The sequence below is a fragment of the Pagrus major genome, chromosome 20, assembly GCF_040436345.1.
Source record: "Pagrus major chromosome 20, Pma_NU_1.0".
Classification (NCBI taxonomy): Eukaryota; Metazoa; Chordata; class Actinopteri; order Spariformes; family Sparidae; genus Pagrus; species Pagrus major.
The window spans coordinates 12,149,512-12,169,049 of NC_133234.1; the positions used below are offsets into that span (position 1 = coordinate 12,149,512).

Sequence of the window (19,538 nt, forward strand, 5' to 3'; positions counted from 1 at the left end):
CAACAGATCAACATGTGGGTGAATGACCTGATCTTAACTTTGTACTACTGGCCTGTATGTTTAGATTTTCATGGCCTCATTTGACACTGCTTATGAATTAACACAACACATCTATAAATACTGAGGGGATGAACATTGAAGAGAAAAAAAACAGGGACAACCAAGATACTTAAATACATCCTGAGACACTTTAATGCAGATTCTACATTTCATCACATTTATAAGGAATGACCAGTCATTTACAGAGTGCTCCTAGGACAGAGCATCAGCACTGGAAAAGGTGGCGATGGAGCCGTGTGGTCTTCCACCACTACAACACACATTCAGCTGAGAAGATTACACCTTTTGAGATGGCATCGCTAGATCTTTCCCGGAAAGGTTCCCTCTTCTCTTTGGTCGTCCCATTTCTGGATCTACACGGATGAAATCAGAGGGAAACTTATTTTTAAGGACATAAAGCGAGACGTGCTCTCACTGGGTGGAGAATCTCAAATGTCTAATTTTGGCCTCAACTCTTCATGTTGTTTTGATTCTCAAGGAGCACAGACTCACAGGAATGTGAGGAACTATAAAGTTGCGTGACCCCTGCTAAACAAACTCAGCCCACACAGGGGAGATGTACCAAACATGTGTATTCTGCCAGCAACAACTTTAGGAGATTAAAAACAGAAGTTGAGATGTGAAAAATGAATTTACCCAGGAAATGGGGCAGAGGGATTTGTAGACCCTTTTGTACCAGTCACATGGGGCCGTGTCCACTCCTTTAGCATCCAGAGCTTTCTGGCAGCGGTGATAGTCTATTAATAGAGAAACAATAACAACAATGAATATTAAAAAAAGCACATGGCCTCGATCCAGGTTCAAGGCGAATGTCAGTGACCCTCTAGAAATCAGGAGGGGGGATTTATTTAACTAATTTGAACTGTAAGAAGAATGTTTCATGTGCGGATCCACAGCTGACTGCTTTGACCTTGACCTGCTTGCAGTCTCACCCAGGTAGTTGGACCAGCAGTTCCTGGTCTGGTTCTGGTTGGGGAATCTGGCATCGAAGGGGGCAGTGCGGTACTTCTCAAGTTTGGCCTGAATGTCCTCAGCCATCTTCACGTCTGTCAAGACGATCACACGATCAATGGGCATTTTAGGATGAAGGCGAAAAGAAAAACACTTCGACTACATTAACCCTTCATGTGTCAGACAGATAAACGCACCTATATCTGTGTCCTGTACAGTGCAGCTCATGTACTGACTCATATGAGAGCTGTTCAGCTGGAGGCTGTGCACCGACTGCAGCCTCAGCCGAGGACTATTTTTGGGAGATTTCGGGGTGCTGCATGCGGCACCTTCAAGATGTTTCTAGAAATGCAACATTTTCTCCGACTTCTCCTCCCAAAGACCAAAACCATCGTACAAAACACGACATATTACCCGTCGACTATCAAACAAGCTTCTAATGAGAGGTTTAATGTCCGAAAACGCCATGATCGAAGGATATTGGCAGACAGCTTATCAATATCCTTGCCTGCCAGGCCTGCTCGAGCATTTCCTCCTAACATAACCCAGTTTCTCTTTCTTTTTCATACACACACGAAACACTCGATCAACCAAGGTGATTCATTTCTATTACAAAGTGAAATACAGTTTGAGTTAATGGGTTAAAGTAATCCACGAGCACGATCACATTAGTGTCATCTTTCAGACGGAAGCTGAGCATTTTTTAATTTTTTTTTTTTTTGGATAACTAATCCCTCAGGATGCGTTTAAAACACACGTTTGTTTGTCTCTCGAGAGAAAGAAGCTTGAAGGAATAATGCAGTTTTAACGTTACCTTCAGTGGCAGTCAGCTGGCTCGAGCTCAAAGTGACTTTTGCGCGGGGCGGTGAGACTCAGTCGCTCCTCTGATAAGCAGCGTGCGCCACACGCGCGCGCTCCAGCTCGGAGATGTTGCCGTGCGGTCCGATCAGGGCGGTATGGCGGCTGCAGGTCACATTGAGATGACAGACGCACGTATGTGTCTGTGTGTGAATGTGTGTGTGCGTGTGTGTGTGTGAGAGAGAGAGTGATATGAAGGCTCAGGTGATGTGGAAGTTTAAATAAAACTCCAGAGGAAGAGGCGTCTCTTTGTCTTATAAGCGCTTTAATATCATGTTCCTTACAGATGTGAACTTTTCTCCACAGGCGGAAGTATTCTGCCTGTTACTCATTTACAGATGTTTTGGACTGAGTTTTCTGTTTTAAGGTATTTCAGGTGTTTTTTCTCGGAGTTTGTGTTTTTGTGCTCCACGTGTCTTGAACTCGTGTGTTCAGTTCATTTTTGTCCAGATCAGAAACTCTGTCTAGGAATTGCAGCTGTCCGGTCATGTGAGGACACGGAGGCGATACTGTGCGAGTCACGTCGGAGAGCGCAGTCCTTATCAGCGTGGCTGCTGCGCGATCATAATGGCATTTGTTAAGCTGGGTAACAGGTCAGGACTGACTCTAAAAGTGGTAAAAAGCTGGGCCGTGTTGCTCCACATGAGTCTCTCTTTTCCGATCAGGTGCTCCATCCTGTATCCTCATCCCGACCCCGCAGCGTCCTGTTTCCGCGCCTCCCCTCCAGCCACGTCTCAGCGCCTGTTTTTCCTGCCGTGCAACGTTTTCTTAAAAACGTCAGGTGCGCCGGGCTTCGTGTTTCATGCTCCAATTATTTCCCTACATGGAGCGACTTTCCTTTCCCGTGGTTATTCAGGAGGGCAGGGCCCGACAGCAGCTGTGCGTCATGGTGACCAAACAACGCGCGGTAATGATTGAGCGAGTAAAGTGTACTGTACAGCCCTGTGATACGTGACTGGAGTCGATACATCCATGGACAGACAGGACATAGTGCGCATGGCTGCGGTGCTGTGTTGCAATGCATTAAACTAGTGTCTACAGCACAAGAGGGCAGCAAAAACGTGATTTCATGTAACTGATTAACAAACCTCTCTGTTCTCTGTTACAGGAGATGACTGGGCAGGGTTTCACTGCCTGATGCAACAGTTTTAAAGCAACACATAAAAGGCATAAAAGTAAATGAATGCTTTTCTATTTTTAATTTTGATAATGATTTTCAACTGTAATTCAAAGCTGACATTCGTTGAACTTGTCCATGAACAGTGGGCTATTTTATTTTATTTTTGGTTTTCTGGCATGTGACTTTTGGGTAAGACTGTCAGGTTTCTACCAAGTAGTTTCCCTGGGGATGCTTTGCTGTAGTTCAGCTTGTTCCAGTGTGAAATAATTGAAAGCGTCTAAAACTGCTTAACAAATCGCACAATTCTCGCTCTGTTCCTGAATTCCACTGCGAGTAAACAGGCAAAAGAAATCATCCTCAGACGATGTCCCTCATGAAATCGACTGTACGCTGATCGAAGATAACTCAGTTTCTTTGGTTATGCAAAGAGGGCTTCATCCTCAGTCGCTACGATTATAAAGCTGCCCCAGCAGGTATCGTTTACCTTCATTGTATTTGCTCCTATAGTGAGACATCATGAAGACTAAACAAAAACGCAGTTATTTTAAAATAGTTTAATATTGCTCAAATTCAAAACATATCAAGTCAGAAAAAAAAGATAAGAGCTCGAACAAAGGCACGTCCCACAGGTTCAATATATTAATGTACAGCAAAGACAAGAACCTCATTTTCACTGAATGAACTAATCTGACAGAACAGCTTTTAAAATAGGAGCCGTAAACCCACAGCAACAACTCAATATTATGGAAAACCTTTGAGACCCAGCATTGAGTGCCTTAAAGGTTAAGTCAGTGTGCGTTCAAGAGCATCACTAGTTACAGCATCTTGGATTGAGTACGTACGAGACACACATGTTTTGATTATTGCCAACAGTACCACTGACTAAAACACTGCCATACCAATACCACAGAACACGTAACAAAAATGTAACCACATAGTACACCTTAAGGTACGTCTGTTTTGCTGTTCAGTTTGAGGAATAGTACCAAAAGAAACAAAGCCCTATGACTGTGTTAACGTTCCTTTAAGGCTACTATAGTTTGAAATACACCAGCTGCTGCCTTTAAAGCCCAGTGCGACATTAAGTTGCATAGATCTAAATAATAATCCAGCCTCTGCAATTAAAAAAGGAGCATTGCATTGATACATGAAAGTGCTAGAAATACAGCAAGGAAGGTCTTCAATTTGGGTTTATCAGCAGGAGAACAACCATCTGAACTACGTGATTGTCAGAGAACAGCAGCTCTTTGGACACTAGGTGAGATCAAACTCATGCTGCAGTTAAGTCTGAAAACAGTTAATGCCCGGTTTGTCCAATGGAGATTAATGGAAGAACTCTGTCATGTCTCTAAACGTAAAAGATTTTTTTGGTTGTCAGCAGTTGGAAAGTGATAGCTAGTGTACACACTTTGGTTTTTAGAGTTTAGCTACGCCACAAATCAATGTACTGTGCATATTACAGTTGGTCCTTTCACCAGTCGCTGAAGCGGAGACGGTTGAAGGCCTCTTTGATGTCGTCGTTGCTCTCTGAACCGCCGCCTGTGCCGATACGGAGCACGTTGCTGTACGGGACGTCCTGCTTCAGCTTTCGCTTGCTGAGGACCACAGTGCCTTCAGCTCCCTCCTTCTCAGGACCTGACAGCATGATGTAGGCGGCATGGCGTCCACGCTCCAACAGAGTGGCTAAGATAAACACAGCAATACAGGTCACACAAATAGCTCTAAATGATCATTTTGTTGAAACATAGGACATCGAAGAGCAAAAAGCACCTTTAAATGTTATGATGTGTTCCATGGAGGTGGTCGACTCAAGGAGAACTTTAGAGTAGAGAGGATGGAGCAGGTAAGAGCGTCGGTCACTAATTAACGGTACCTGGAAGGAAACATTTGAGTCCGATTAGCATTTTATGAGGAATCTGTTAACACACATCTTTTAATAAAGGCGGAGCACTCACAGAGGAGTTGGTCTCTGAAGGCATCATGCCCCAAAACATGAAGATCGAGAAGTAGTTGGTGGTGTGTATTGAAGCGGGTCTCGGCGAGTTAGGAGCAGCCAAGAGGTTGACTTCCCACAGCACGCCACCGGACTTCCCATCAAGAATTATAACCTACATACAAGACAGACAGAGGTCCGGTTAATATATGTTTCAAATCCATCACCAGTGAGAGATGCTGGACTGAGTGTAAGAAAGGTTAAGGGTCAACATACCCTCTTTGTGTGGTTGCCAATATCCTCCTCGACCACGACGTCAAGTACTTCGTCTTTGTTAAAGTGACCAAAGGAGGGCTCACTGAACGAATGAGAACCCAGAGGAGAACACTTATAATGACAGTATATGGCCTCAATAATAATAACAATAATGACCATAATGTAACTATATTGGGTTCTTAAAGGGTTGCTGATCAATAAAAATGACTCATCGCGGCATAATTTAATTCCCAGCAAAAAAAAAAGCAAGCTGACAACATATTCCAACTGGACCAGATTACTATTAAGATTCACATTTGAGAAGCCAGAACTAGTGTATTATTTTTGGCATTTTTGCTCAAAATGGTTGCCAAATTATTTTTTCTTTGTCTCTTAATCAAGTCATTGTTTTATCTACAACTAATTTTTACATGCAGTATTAAAACAAACAGAAGGGTTACCTGAGGACTGAGCTTGTATTGAACCTCCACAGTAGCTGCAAATTCTTTCCGTCGACTAACGCCACCTCCTTCGCCATCACAAGCAGCAGGTTGGGTGGTTCATCTGTTTCTCCTGCTCTTAGCACTTTTCTCATGGAGTCAGACCTGCAATGTGAAAAATAAATACTAGCCAAAGTCTCTAGCTGCAGGCACAATGAGGACAGGCGGCTTAGGAGAAATGTGTGTTGCTGAAGTTTTCATCAACAGGTGAACGTGGGCCGCTTCTTACTCGTAGACAGTTACGAGGCCAGACGTTGGATCGGCATTTTTCTCCCAGTGTTTGTCTTTCTTGAGGCCTGCCTCCACACCTGCTTTAGCCTTGGCAGCAATCCTCCACAGTGCCAGTCCATACAAGCCAGTGTCTGTGAAGGAGCACAACATTACTCACTGCTGCCATCAAGAGGACAGTACAACCAAGTGTATACATCAGTGTAAAACAGTGTGTCTAAACTTTTATTTATATTTTAATAGCGGACTACTAAGCTACACCAAAAGTTCATGATGAGATGTTCTCTAGTCTCTGATCAAGTGTCACCATTTTCTACATAAGAACAATTCCTGACAAAAGTAGCACACGCCCTGAGGACAGTTTTAAGACAAATCCCATTGGTTTCTACATACATAATAGCAGCTTTTAAAATTCTTTATATCCTCGGGCTGTTTTCTCTTTTAGCAGCTGACCTGCTTCTAATTTCAGACACTTCTTAACTACTTTGATTCAGTGCTGCACTGCTCTGTTAAGAAAGACTTAGCTGGTCTGGCTGCAGATAGGCAGAGGGGTGTAAGTGACATTTGGGCTACAATGAGTTATATATATATATATATATATATATATATATATATGTATATATATATATCAAATGGAAGCTCGTGGTGTTCTTGAGAATTCTTAGCCAATCCAAAATTAATAATCAAAAACCAAAAGACCTAACACAGAACACAACTATTTGGGGTCAGAAGGACGCAAGTGCAGTTGTAATGTGATGTAATAAAAATGTTGTTTTTTTCCAAGTAAGTTTGTTCAGGTGTACTGTCGTCCACATGTTTAAGAAGTTTTAATATCAAAGACTGAATTTCCTTTCCAAAAATGTAGGAACTACTGTGTTCAGTTTTTGTTTAAGCTCTCCATTTAAGTTGGTCAAACGTCACTTAGGCCCCTCTGGTTTTCCCCCCACCGATATCTGGTTTTAGATACAAACCTTTTTGGAGTAGTACATAGTGAGAACCTGCTTTAGTGCAATGGAGAAGATGATTGGTCATCTCTGGAGAGTCAAGAACCACTGTAGAACCGATCTGGACACCCGTCTTCCCTGAGAGGAATACCAGCTGAGTCTGCAAATGTGATGGCAGACATTAAAATGAGGTGAATTCTATTTTGCTGAAACATTAATGGGAGATTTCATTGCCAGTGCTCATTATTTGCATATTTGTGTCCTGTTACAGCCAGATATTATAGAGGAAAAAAATTTTAAAAAACAGGACTCGATCCCCACCCTGTAAGACATGAGCAAAGCAAGGAAATGAATGCAGCAGCAGTGCGAAATAACATCACTGATGTTTACCTGTGTGTTGTCAGACGCCACCAGAGCCACATCGCTGACCTCGTCCCCATCCAGATCTGGGACACTGAGAACAGGCACAGTGCTGCGCAGACCAGAAGGCTGAGGCTGCTGCCACCTGATGTCACCTGTACACACACACATGACACAGGAACTCTCAATCTGACTGAGTTGATCTAATTTTATAACAAAAACTACAGCTTTTTTCTAAGCATTAAAGTTCATTCTTTACTTTGGGGTAACAAACAAAAAGTATGGGTGTAGTAGAAACCTGTAATTCCTGTTTGAAAACCACACCCAGAAGACAAACACTTAATACAATACATCTTAATAAGTAGCGTTAAAAAAATTGTACATATAAAAACTCTTAACTCAAGGCCCACTGACTAATTTTTCTCTGAGCTTTTAACTGCATCTTAAGGATCATCGGTGTTAGAATTTTGTTCAGTGAGCAAACCACAACTTTCTTATTACCAGTAAAGTATAATCACAAAAACTTCTACACAGGGCTTAAATATGTTATGCCTGTCTAGAGAATAAAGAATGAATAGACAAGAGACAAAACAACTCAGGTGTTCAGCGTTGTTTTCTGATTCCAGCTTTATAACTGTGATTATTTCCTGGCTTCTTTACTACTCTATGAAAGTAAACTGAGTATCTTTGGGTTGTAGACTAAAAAAAAAATATATATGATCATCTTGGGCTTTGGGAAAGACTGATTGACATTTTTCACCATTTTCTGATATTTTAAAGACTCATAAACTAATGGATTTATTGAGAAAATAAATGTCAAGATTAATCAACAATGAAAATAATTGCTTTTGGCAGCCCTAAAATGACTTACTCTCGATGTAGAAGTTGTTTTTGATGGTATGAATGCATAGATTTGTAAAGGTTGCATAGAAATATACTTTTTTTTTTTTTAAAGTAAATTTATGTCATTTGTACCATAAACAATACATAGACAGAGTCACTAACCAGTGTATTTGTCAACGGCTGTGAGCTGGTCAGAATGGGACAGCAGACAGTCCCAGTTTCTGCTTGTTTCTTCGTCCAGACCACACTGGGCCCAGTGGTACTCAGGATCCAGTGGACGCTCCCACAGCGTCTCTCCACCTGTCCCATCCACTGCTGACACAAACACACATGGCGAGGGCAGACCTGGAAAAAAAACACACAGTGTGTGGCTGAATTACACAGAACAAACATACAATACAGAGCAATCCAACTCTCGTTTCCTTTTTATCAAAATTGGAGAACACTTTATACCTGCACCAGCACACGTATTGTTCTGACTGCCTTCTGTGTCTTTGAAAACAAACAGGACATCCATCACCTTGTCCTTGCTTGTATCTTCAATAGCCAAGAAGTCATAGGTTACTGTGGTAAATAAAGAGAGCATAGTGGTTAGTTCTGCATTTAAAACACTATCAAGCGGTCAAAAGCCCACAATTTTACACACCTGCATCAGTGAAAGTCCTGTTCCAGGAGGAGAGATACTGTGGTCTGACAGGACAGGGGATGATGAAGGAGAAGGCAAACACTATGGTGAGGCACAGGAACAAGGAGAGGAAGAAGACTGCGGTACGCCAATGTGTCAATTTGGCAAACCCCAAGACTTCCTTGCAACTCTTCTTCTTCAGCTCTGTTGCTGACGGCGCTGTTCCCGTCTCTGCACCATCCTCTCCCCTCTTCAGTGGGTCGCCCTCGGTGGCACTGCCTGTGGTCTCCATGGTCGCCTCAATGCATCACCGGCCCACAGATCTACTCACATGGGGGGGAAGCATACAGTAAAACCTCAATATATTGATTGAGATTGATTTGATCACACACAGTGAATACTCCCATCATTGCTTACAGGTTTCTCCTGTATCTGTCCCAGTGTGGAATCAACTACAAACCTGCATGTGTCAAAGTAGCCAGCAGTGATAACAGACAAAACTCTCTGGCATTCACAGATATAGCACATGAAAAAATACTGAAGGCAGCAGTGTCAATCAGTCCAGCTATTTCTGCTGCATCAACCTTTGTGGGTCTGAGCCTATTCAGACGTGCCAGCACTGACTCCAGAGATTTCTCAGCACAAAAACAACAAACCCATAATGAACAATCATCCCCCGGGCAAACATATCCTGTTATTGGCTCCCTAGCCAAAGGTTTATTACTCTTAAAAGTAGGTGTGTACGTTAGCAGCATATCTCGTGTCAGAGTTATTAAAAAACCGTGAAATTACCGTGTAGTGTTAGCTAAGCAGCCCTCGAAGAAGGCTTAATCCGAGCAGTTCAATGTCGGATAGCTAACATTATTAGCCAGCTTTACAAAGTTCACGGTTAACACCTGGTTAAGTCGCTAACTTGTTGAACAAAGCCAGGCCCTTCAAGAGCAGGAACACGGGGTAAAGTTACCCCGGAAGTCTCGTCACTTGAAGTTAAATGAAGAATTTACACCAACTAGAGAAAAGTTTCTTACTTCACTGTCCACTCTCGTCCAAAGTGGTCGCTGGTACTGCTAACTGACGGTAGTAGGCCTGTCAGTGCCTGTCAACCTCAGCTACGTAAACAAATCAAAGGCAAGCCCACTATTGTCGAGAGGCTCATTGCCTTAAGTTTGTCTTCCGGGTAGCGCTTTCTCTCTGCCTATGTTGACGAATTTACGGCGTAAACGAGGTTGACACATCCAACTATGACACTATCACCAGCAGTAGCCGTCTTTAACTGAAACCTAAATATAACTAGTTAGGGGAGCTACCAGTGCTCGACATACTGGTATAGCTACTGCCTGAGAGGCTAAGCTCAGGGCACCACAGTCCACGGAATACACAGTTCGGCTCAACCCGCTGTGATTGGCTAACCCGCTTGTTCTCAAGCGCTACGATTGGTCATTGTCACACCAGTGACCCTCCCTAAACGGAACTTTCAAACAACAGGCCCTGTCGTCATTTCCCTGATATAAAACGGAAACTGGCTCGTCCACGAAATTGAGAAAAGCTGCGAGCGGTGATGCTTGGACGAATAAATAATCAATTAACCTAACAAAAACACTAAGGAGTTTCTTTCAGTTGCTCATTTTTTTATAGCGCTATCGACTGGAGTTCAACAACAATGTCTGCCCAAGCTCAAATGAGAGCTTTGCTCGACCAGCTAATGGGAACAGCTAGGGATGGTGAGTTGCCGTAGCATGCTAGCTGAGCTAGCTAGCTAGCCAAGATGGAGCCACTGCTGAGGCTGGCTTGTGTTGGTGTGTGATGGACAGACCTGCATGAATGGATGTAACGTTACTGCAGAGGGCTGTGTAAAATACAGTAACATAAGAGTGCAGCAGCCTATACGGATTAATTTAAGGACTTAATGTTTGTATCCATTTCGGCTCATTTTAACGTGAGGAGCCGCCACGTTTTAGTTTCGGCTTTAACACTTTTAGCGTCAACCGAAATCCTAGCTGTTAGCAAAGCTAACGTAAGCTAACGCTACTGTTTATTGTGAACTTATGGAAGCTTGAGGCGCCATGCTACCTAGCATTGAGCTATATTTAACAATATACACGTCTCTGGCAAATATTCAACTAAAACTACTGAGATTGATAACTCTACTCGGTCACATGTTCACTGCTGAATTAACAGTAGGCTTCATGGATCTGGCTATTTAACTGATGAATTACCCAATTTATTGCTAACATCATAATGTGAGAAGTGCCTGTGGCAAAAGCAAAGGGATAATAACAACCATTTAACCTAGTAAAGCTTAATAACTCTTGATTTAAGCACCCATGTCCTTTTTAAAGTTAAAATAATTAAGTTAAATAAAAAGTTATTTACCCTTTTCTTGATGTTATTAATGTAAACATCCAGGTACGATCATCAAAATATATTGAAAGTATCAAAAGTAAAAACTCTTATGTGACAGAGTGGCTCCTGTCAGTGTTACTTGGATTTTTGCATTGTTATTACCAATAATAATAATGTTGTAGCTGGTTCAAGGTGGGGTTTGTTCGAGCCACTTTATACTGTTGAATTATTTATGTAACTAGGTCAAGGAGGTCACGTGTAACTGCAGCTTCCAGATAAATATAGTGAGAAACAAGTACTATATTTGCCTCAGAAATTTAGTAGAAGTATTAAGTAGCGCAAAATAGAAATGCACAAGTAATGTTACCTTAAATTGTACTGAACAATCTGATTTAATTATAGGTCAGAATTTTATTTTGATTGGTTGTTCCTGGATGTAGAACAAACTGTACAAGCATTTATGCTAGGTATTTAAATAAATATATAAGCCTTTTAAATGAATTGGACAATGAATATCATACTGATAATATAATTACTGCTGTATGGAGGTTTTTCACCTGCTTAAATACAGTTTTAGTGATTTTCCTTCAGCCGTATGGATACAAACATTAGCAGGTAAATCAGCTGTCAAGTCTGATTGTGATGAGCAGAAATTGACAGCTTATTGCTGCCCTGCCATTTTACAAATCAGAGGTTGATTGAATAGAATTACAGCCCTGTGGATTATCTTTTACCAAGTTGATAATTCGATCTGTACAGTTAGAGTACATTTATGTTGTGAGTTTGTGGGTGTATGTGTGATGAGATTGATATCAAATTCTTCCCATACATTTGTTGCATACAAACTGAACAATTGTGGCCCCTTTATTTTATTCATTAAGGTTCAGTGTATCTATGCCAGCCTACATCAATCTGCAAAGGAGTTGCAGAAAAGCCTCATGTTCATCGAGCCGTGAGTCACACATAATTTTTAAAGCTGTTATGATGAATATCCAAACAATTTGTTTGCCTTCCGGAAGTTATTGTAGCCTTTTTGTAATCACACAAATGGGTATATCTTCAGTGGCAATAGAATTGCAATTTGGAGTAGTGATATGCAGCTTGAGCTAAGACGTCTGGTCGCGCTGAATCCAAACGAGCAGTTGTCCATTAGACGTCTGTTTTCAGAAGGCAATTTTAGCAGTCATCGAAACAAAACCTTTGCACACATCATTTACAATCTGACTTGTGTATGACTCCCAACTTCTTACTACAGGTATGGGCAAGAAAACTGTTCCCATTTATACTTTTCTACAGCGGGTTTAAAATTCTGCTGCTGAGGTCTTGAAGATGCAGAAGGGTACAGTATGTGGTGCAGATCGCAGTGTGTATAACCTACATTTTTTTCTTGGATTTCTTTTGTGTTTTTTGTTTCAATTTGTGTTTCATATTTGTAAAAGGTTTGGCTGGAACATTTGTCTGAACCGTTTACATTTCTTATCACAGTCTTGATAGCAGTCTTTTCTGTATAGCCAAGTGTATTGAAATGTAATGAACACAAGTTAGTTCTGTTCACACTGGTAAATTGAGGCAACAAGAATTTAGTTATTTAACAGTTGTGTGCCCCATTTGCATAATCTCATGCTCCACATTAACAGAGTGGACATTAAGCCTTCTCACAAGTTAAACTGAGGTGAGGCTTTGACATCGTCACTTTTTTTTATTGAGGTTTGGTAAGGTAAGCACCAAGAACAAGAGGAAGTACCACATACATGCACACATCTAAGTTTTACTTCTAAGAACATAGTCCATCAGAGGCACTTTTATTTTTTTATGTCACACCAATAAAGTATATGCAAAACTTTGACAATCATAAAAATAAAAGTTGGTTTTCATTCATTTAGGCGGGCACAAAATGCTTGAATCCAGTCATAGTAACACGTGATTGTAGTGTATTTATAGTAATGTATATTAAAGCACTGGAGACCTCGCCCCTGCTCACAAGTATGTGAGGTCTTTCTCACTGGTTGTTTTTTTGGACTGTTTCAGGGGATGAGACGCGACAGAGGGTCAAGTTCACTGATGAGCGAGTCTGCAAAAGTCATCTTCTAAACTGCTGTCCGCATGACATCCTGTCTGGAACTGTAAGTGTCCCACAAGGCTTGGCTTGACCAGCTAGAAACTATTCCAGTGTCTATTTTTCACAGTATATCAATATAAGTTCATTCATTTTTGAATTTGTGCAGTTTGAGTCACGTCTGCTTGTGTTTTCGTGACAGCGTATGGACCTGGGAGAGTGCACGAAGATCCATGACCTGGCACTGCGGGCAGATTATGAAATTGCCTCTAAGGAGAGAGATCTGTTCTTTGAGCTTGACGTAAGTGATTTCAGACTAAGTAACACAGGTGTGCAGAACATAGAGTTGTCAGTCACGATAATAAAACTCAAGATTAACTGTTGGTGTAGGGTAAGGCTACAACTAAATTAACTGTAAAGTACAGTTACTCAAGCGCCCCATGGCTTGTTGTAAACATGTACACAAATCTACAGAGTTGGTTTAACTGCTAACAAATGTTCTCACTCCTAAAGGCGGTCGATCACCTGGAGTCATTCATCGCCGACTGTGACCGGAGGACAGAACTAGCCAAGAAACGCCTGGCTGAGACCCAAGAAGAGATCAGTGCTGAGGTGGCAGCAAAGGTGAGTGACAAAAGTTTTTTTTTAAACACAGGCATAGTGATATCTGTGTATTACGTACACATATTTGGATTGTATGAGCCGCATCATACACATCAATAGTTTTGTGACAGACATATCAGATGTAAGTTGTGTTTTTTTTGTGCTGTGTTGCAGGCAGAGAAGGTTCACGAGTTGAATGAGGAAATCGGGAAGCTCCTGGCCAAGGCTGAGCAGCTTGGAGCCGAGGGCAACGTTGATGAGGCACAGAAGGTCTTGCAGGAGGTGGAGAAGGTCCGCACTAGGAAGAAGGATGCAGAGGTAAGGAAGGGGTATTATGGCGGTGCTTCCAGCTTAATGTGGTGTGGTGATTTTCTTATATTAATGATTCCCTCCTATCATGCTTTAATGACCCCTTTTTTCTTTTCTCCTCTCAGGAAGAGTACAGAAACTCCATGCCGGCTTCCAGCTTCCAGCAGCAGAAGCTTCGGGTGTGTGAGGTGTGCTCTGCTTACCTCGGTCTCCATGACAATGACCGTCGTTTGGCCGACCATTTTGGCGGGAAACTTCACCTGGGCTTCATCCAGATCAGAGAGAAACTGGACCAATTAAAGGTAGGAGGAGTAGGTCATAAACTGTCTTTAAAATTTTAATAAAGATAATTTCATTTTTAATTGGATTCTACGTTTTTATTTGTTCAGAAAACTGTGGTCGACAAGCAGGAAAAAAGGAACCAGGAGCGACTAAAGAGACGAGAAGAGAGGGAGAAAGAGGAAAGGATGAAGAAGAGGTGAGTCTAACGTTTAAAATCCCGGTGACAGTAATGGAAGTTTATCTGTGGAATAGCTTTGTTTATCGTCAAACTAATGGTTTTGGCATCCATTTATGTCACAGGACCAGATCACGGAGCAGAGAGCATAGAAGGTAAGAAAGATGCTCCCATCGATCTACATTTTAAATCAACTAGTATTTCTGATTAAAGGGACTATCTGATATAAATTATAACTGATGTATCTCATTCTGTTTTTATCAGGTCCCGTTCTCGTGACCGCAGAAGGAGACGCTCACGCTCCGCATCACGAGAAAGGCGCCGTTCTCGCTCACGCTCTAGGGAGAGGAGGAGGCGGCATCGCAGCCGATCCCGCTCTCGCAGCCGAGGACACCGTCACAGCCACGAGCAGAGCTCCAAACACAAGTAAATGCAGGAAAACAGCTTACACAGTTCACACAACACCCACACAGTATGTAACTACCAAGGAACGGATCCAACACATTTGTCATGAGTGCAGCTTTTTCATATTTGATTATATAACTCAGCAGTCGAACTTCACTTTAACTGGTGACACATCTCATATTCTGTTTGTATTTTGGCAGAAGCCCTAAGTTTTTTGCAAGGGTCTTTGGTTTTCAAGATAAGCAATATATTGTACTGTAAGTTGGTAGTATATCTCTTGCTTTCTACTTTCTTCTGTCTGCTCATACATGTGTTACTTCTCTGATTATCTCACTCTATCTCGTCCCCCAGGTCGTCCAGGGACCGAGAGCGCTCCTCCAGAGACAGGTCACGGGAGCGAGACAGAAGGGACGGTATGAACGGCAGGTCAGACTCCCGCCGGGGAGATGACAGGGACGCAGGGGACCTCTGAAGACCACACTCCCATCAATCACGACACACAACCTCCTCCTGTCTCCCTCACCTGTCTGTCCATTTATAATAACATAATGTTCCACAGTCCTTTGCCTTGACCCCTTTGTTCTCCCGCCTGCCTCCTTTTTTTGCTTTTACAGTTGATGCAGCCGAGCCAGAGTGTACCTGAAATATTGTATGGATTAAATTTTTCTAGCATCCAGATATATGAGAAGATTGTATTGGATGGGGGGATTAGTTATTGATCAGTAGTGGAGCGTATTGTAATACCTACATCTGTAATTTGGTGGCCGTCTGTATCCAATACATCTCATGTCTTGTTATAAACTACCCTATAATGATTCTACCAGAGAAAGTAAACTGATGGTCTGCTGGACTGAAGCGTAAATGTAACTAATCCATATTCTTTTATTGATTACTGGTCTTTTGATACAGAATCTGTCTGTAAATATGTTTTGGGCCTACTGATTGTCATGGTCTGAAAACCTTTCGTCCTATCAAGTTCTTCTTTTTTTTAAAAAATCTCCTAAAGATTCTTCTCTCCTGGTAATCGACATTTGTTGTCGTACAGAGTGCAGTTCTTGAATGTCCACATTTACTTAGTTTGATAAAGCCCAGCTAAAGTTTTAGGAACACAGTTCAAAACCAAAAGGTTTTAAAGTTGCGAGAATTAGTATAAAACGTATTTCTCTCGTCCACTTTTTTCTTTAATCAAGTTTTATTTTATGTTGACAGTAGTGAAGGGACTCTATTGATTGAGAGTTTGGCCAGTATAAGTGAGTGCTTGTTTGAAGTATCTTGTCTCATAATTTGTTTCTATCTTGATTTCTTTTATTTAAAATAAAGAAAATAAATGGTAACTGCAAAGATAGTGTCGGCACGTGAAGCAGAAGGTTCAGAAGTGATACATCTGACATTCAGTGCTATAACTGTACATACCTTTTATTAGTCAAGTCACGAAATTCAAATTTTAGCCCAATTTGGACAAATTCCCTTGTGAATAGATTTATAATTGAAAACAGATTTTAATGGATGCATTGCTTTGACCTCATGTGTGAAGTCATCTGTTTATGTTCTGCTGGAAATCTTTCTTTAAAGTCTCAAATAAAATAAAAAATCCCACCATTTTAATCTTTATTGTCTGCTGGTCTTTCTTGCCAAGGTCATGTCATGTTTATCATGGTTGAATTATTAGATTATATATATATTTTTTACAAAGATAAATACATTTAATTTAAGTTGGACCCTTATGTTGCATGATAGAGGGTCAAATCAGTGTTACTTTTTGGGTGAGTTAAATTAAAGGGGCACTGTAGTTTTGGAGAAGAAATTCAAACTCAGAATTTTAATATTTACAATAAATGAGGTAATGACACACACTCAGAAATATTATTTTTTCCATAACTGAATAAACAAGCTGTTCTCAGAGGAAAATAAGGACCCCAGAACACTGTTTGAAGCTAGAAAGCTGGCAGGGTCCGCCACATATAAACAAAGTAAAACAATATGAAACTGTGTTGTCCTTTAAGGTCAGTTTGTTTATTCAGTTTATTCAGTCATGAAAATGAAGAGTTTGTTTATTTAGTTTGTTTAGGCATAAAAAAAATGTAAAAATCAGTCAATGAAGATCTTTCTCTTCTGATTAAAATCTCTTCTGCAAAAGTACATAGTGCACCTTAAAGATAATACAGTATGCCCACTTGAATATTGCTCTATGGATTATATTTATATATTTTTATACTTTAATGCAGTATTGCTCTTTTCTAGACACTTTATACTGCCATTATTTCCATATTAAACATATTGAGAACTTTCCTCAACTATTTGAGGTCATATTTGCTGACATAGGATATAATGCAAATGATTGTTTTCCCAGTCACCAGGTAGCATTTATAGAAAGATTTATAATAAATTATGCAAAATCATCTTTCCAATTCCTCAATTCTGGTTAAAATAAAATAGATAAAATAATAAATAAAATAACATCTAAAATATTATTGCTGCACTTTTCTGCAAAGAAACCTGGATGCATTTTACTGTGAGTGTTTTATTCTGAAATGATGAGAGGTTTGACATTCATAACTTGCTTTGTTTTTTTACTACATATGATTTATGTTGAAAAGATTCCCACCATGATCAATAAAGCATCCATTTTGCAACTTCAGACGTCAATTACACTCTCAGTTTTGTCTTTGCTTGCTTTAAAAAGTTGTCCTACACTTTTACTTATCTCTCTGCACACTCAAATATTGACTCACATTAGAGTTGTGCTCACTCTATACACTTTCACCTTCACCTGGGCTTCATCCAGATCAGAGACAAGCTGGACCAACTTAAGGTAGGCGCCAACTCTTCCCACCGTGAGCATGTTAAAGCTATGACTACAACAAGCCTAAATGAAATATAAATATATGTAGGATCTTTAGGATGAGGATAAAGAGCTTCACTTCTAATTAGGTAGTGCATTTTTATTTGATCAGAAAACTGTGGTCGACAAGCAGGAGAAAATGGACCAGGAGCAACTTAAGAGAGGAGAAGAGAAGGAGAAAGAGGAAAAGAAGAGGAAGAGGTGAGTGCAGACATTTATAAAAGTTCATCTGTTGGAAAAACAATGTGTGTTCACTGTTTAAACAAATGGTTTTGGCATCCACTTATCTCACAGGAGCAGATCACGGAGCAGAGAGCATAGCAGGTAAGAAAGCTGCTCTATCTATCTACATTTAAATCAACCATTCTTTTCTGAATAAAGGGACTATTTGATGTGAGTTATAATTTATATGTTATTATATGTTATTTTCTGTTTTTTATCAGGTCCCGTTCTCGTGACCGCAGCAGGAGCCGCTCGCGTTCTCGCTCACGCTCCAGGGAGAGGAGGAGGAGGGATCGCAGCCGATCCCGCTCTCGCAGCCGAGGACGCCATCACCGCTCCAAACCCAAGTAAATGCAGGAAAACAGCTTACACAGTTCACACGACACCCACACAGCATGTAATTACTGTAAGCTATTGTATTGAGAGGCCTGTATTGCAATGGTCAGGGTGACTTTAAGTTCCCCTTGTGTGCATTTGCACAGTTTATACTGGCATGTCCTTGACTTTTATTTTGAAAGGCAGCTTTTTCATATTTAATCATGTCACATAGCAGTAAAACTTCACTTTAAAGAAAGAAGAAAAAAGAATTGGCAACCTTTTGAATTCATACTCCAAACAAATACGGGGCAAACATATTATAGTAACCGCTAGCCGCATGGCAAACTGAGCTAACTAGCTAACGACCACTGCAGTTAGCAGCAGTGGTCTAGAATGGGAGCTCAGAATGGTATTTCAAGACAGGACAGCCCGGGGCTAGCTGGTTAGCATGCTAACTTAAGTAGACACCTCTGCAAATAACGCCAAAACTCTTGTTTCTTTTGATCATTTTGTTGATCAGTTTGGTTTTTTCTAGATTTTTGTAAACTAAAAATCTCACATATTGCACCTTTAATTGGCGACACATCTCATATTCTGTCTATATTTTGACAGAAGCAGAAGTTTTTTGCAAGGGTCTTTGGTTTTAGCAGATTGATAAGCAGGATGTTGGACTCAAAGTTGGTAGTATATGTCATGCATTCTTCTTTCTTCTGTACGCTCGTACTTGTTACTCCCCTCATAATCTTATATTGTCTCATCACCCAGGTCATCCAAGGAAGCAGCCGAGGACGCCGTCACAGCCGTGAGCAAACCTCCAGACACAAGTAAATGCATGAAAAGAACTTACACAGTTCACACAAAGCCCACACAGTATGTAACTACACAGAAACAGCTCCAACCTTCCAATCTTCTGTGTAAATTTTGGCAGAAGCTTGAAGTTATTCAACTACATAATCTCATTGTTTTTAGTAGATATGCAGGATATTTCACTCTCTTGTTGTCATATACAGAATCTAAATAAACTCCTTCATACTGTTGGAGTGTTTTATTTGGTTCTTTATACACTCTTGCTTTCTACTTTTTTCTGTATCTCCTACTGTCCCGTCCCCCAGGTTGTCCAGGGACCAAGAACTCCCATCCAGAGACAGGTGACGGGAGCAAGATAGGCGGGACGGAATGAATGGCAGGTCGGACTCTCGCCGGGGAGACAACAGGGTCATGGGGGACAACTGAAGACCACACTCCCATCAATCAAGACGCACAACATCCTCCTGTCTCCCTCACCTGTCTGTCCATTTAAAATAAG

At 41.0% G+C, this 19,538-nt stretch overlaps 3 protein-coding genes across 8 annotated transcripts; 1 reads left to right on the plus strand and 2 right to left on the minus strand.

Annotated features, from left to right (window-relative positions):
• Positions 1-166: 166 nt before the first annotated feature.
• On the minus strand, positions 167-1,969 carry cox6b1 (cytochrome c oxidase subunit 6B1). Its single transcript, XM_073489811.1, has 4 exons — positions 1,826-1,969; positions 993-1,106; positions 697-797; positions 167-413 (listed from the first exon to the last, which is right to left on the minus strand). The coding sequence occupies exons 2-4, from the start codon at positions 1,096-1,098 to the stop codon at positions 360-362; spliced, it is 261 nt and encodes an 86-aa protein (XP_073345912.1). The 5' UTR covers positions 1,099-1,106; positions 1,826-1,969; the 3' UTR covers positions 167-359.
• Positions 1,970-3,528: 1,559 nt separating this feature from the next.
• Positions 3,529-10,070, minus strand: fam234a (family with sequence similarity 234 member A). Of its 3 annotated transcripts, none has more exons than XM_073489539.1 (12): positions 9,706-10,070; positions 8,699-9,000; positions 8,506-8,616; positions 8,215-8,397; positions 7,240-7,364; positions 6,877-7,009; positions 5,907-6,039; positions 5,639-5,782; positions 5,199-5,280; positions 4,945-5,097; positions 4,760-4,862; positions 3,529-4,672 (listed from the first exon to the last, which is right to left on the minus strand). In XM_073489539.1, the coding sequence occupies exons 2-12, from the start codon at positions 8,967-8,969 to the stop codon at positions 4,461-4,463; spliced, it is 1,650 nt and encodes a 549-aa protein (XP_073345640.1). In that variant the 5' UTR covers positions 8,970-9,000; positions 9,706-10,070; the 3' UTR covers positions 3,529-4,460. The 3 variants fall into 3 exon arrangements, with proteins under 3 accessions (XP_073345640.1, XP_073345641.1, XP_073345642.1); XM_073489540.1 differs by having other exon boundaries at positions 4,361-4,672; positions 8,699-9,003; positions 9,706-9,795; XM_073489541.1 differs by lacking the exon at positions 9,706-10,070 and adding an exon at positions 9,470-9,544 and having other exon boundaries at positions 4,361-4,672.
• A 107-nt stretch (positions 10,071-10,177) lies between these two features.
• On the plus strand, positions 10,178-16,455 carry luc7l (LUC7-like (S. cerevisiae)). Of its 4 annotated transcripts, none has more exons than XM_073489442.1 (11): positions 10,199-10,398; positions 11,902-11,972; positions 13,049-13,143; positions 13,279-13,377; positions 13,590-13,700; positions 13,854-13,997; positions 14,114-14,290; positions 14,378-14,466; positions 14,571-14,600; positions 14,710-14,871; positions 15,202-16,455. In XM_073489442.1, the coding sequence occupies exons 2-11, from the start codon at positions 11,915-11,917 to the stop codon at positions 15,320-15,322; spliced, it is 1,086 nt and encodes a 361-aa protein (XP_073345543.1). In that variant the 5' UTR covers positions 10,199-10,398; positions 11,902-11,914; the 3' UTR covers positions 15,323-16,455. The 4 variants fall into 4 exon arrangements, with proteins under 4 accessions (XP_073345542.1, XP_073345543.1, XP_073345544.1 ...); XM_073489443.1 differs by lacking the exon at positions 10,199-10,398 and adding an exon at positions 12,276-12,359; XM_073489441.1 differs by lacking the exon at positions 11,902-11,972 and having other exon boundaries at positions 10,178-10,398.
• The last annotated feature ends 3,083 nt before the right edge of the window (positions 16,456-19,538 follow it).

Excerpts from the sequence above, each read along its gene's own strand:
- cox6b1 (XM_073489811.1), bottom strand. The coding sequence starts at position 1,098 with ATGGCTGAGGACATTCAGGCCAAACTTGAGAAGTACCGCACTGCCCCC. Across the intron at positions 798-992 it reads CTGCTGGTCCAACTACCTGG|ACTATCACCGCTGCCAGAAA; the intron begins GTGAGACTGCAA and ends CTCTATTAATAG. Across the intron at positions 414-696 it reads CCCTCTGCCCCATTTCCTGG|ATCCAGAAATGGGACGACCA; the intron begins GTAAATTCATTT and ends TCATCCGTGTAG.
- fam234a (XM_073489539.1), bottom strand. The coding sequence starts at position 8,969 with ATGGAGACCACAGGCAGTGCCACCGAGGGCGACCCACTGAAGAGGGGA. Across the intron at positions 5,281-5,638 it reads AATACAAGCTCAGTCCTCAG|TGAGCCCTCCTTTGGTCACT; the intron begins GTAACCCTTCTG and ends TCATTCGTTCAG. Across the intron at positions 5,098-5,198 it reads TTGGCAACCACACAAAGAGG|GTTATAATTCTTGATGGGAA; the intron begins GTATGTTGACCC and ends TCTTGTATGTAG.
- luc7l (XM_073489441.1), top strand. The coding sequence starts at position 10,338 with ATGTCTGCCCAAGCTCAAATGAGAGCTTTGCTCGACCAGCTAATGGGA. Across the intron at positions 13,701-13,853 it reads GTGCTGAGGTGGCAGCAAAG|GCAGAGAAGGTTCACGAGTT; the intron begins GTGAGTGACAAA and ends GCTGTGTTGCAG. Across the intron at positions 14,291-14,377 it reads AGAAACTGGACCAATTAAAG|AAAACTGTGGTCGACAAGCA; the intron begins GTAGGAGGAGTA and ends TTATTTGTTCAG.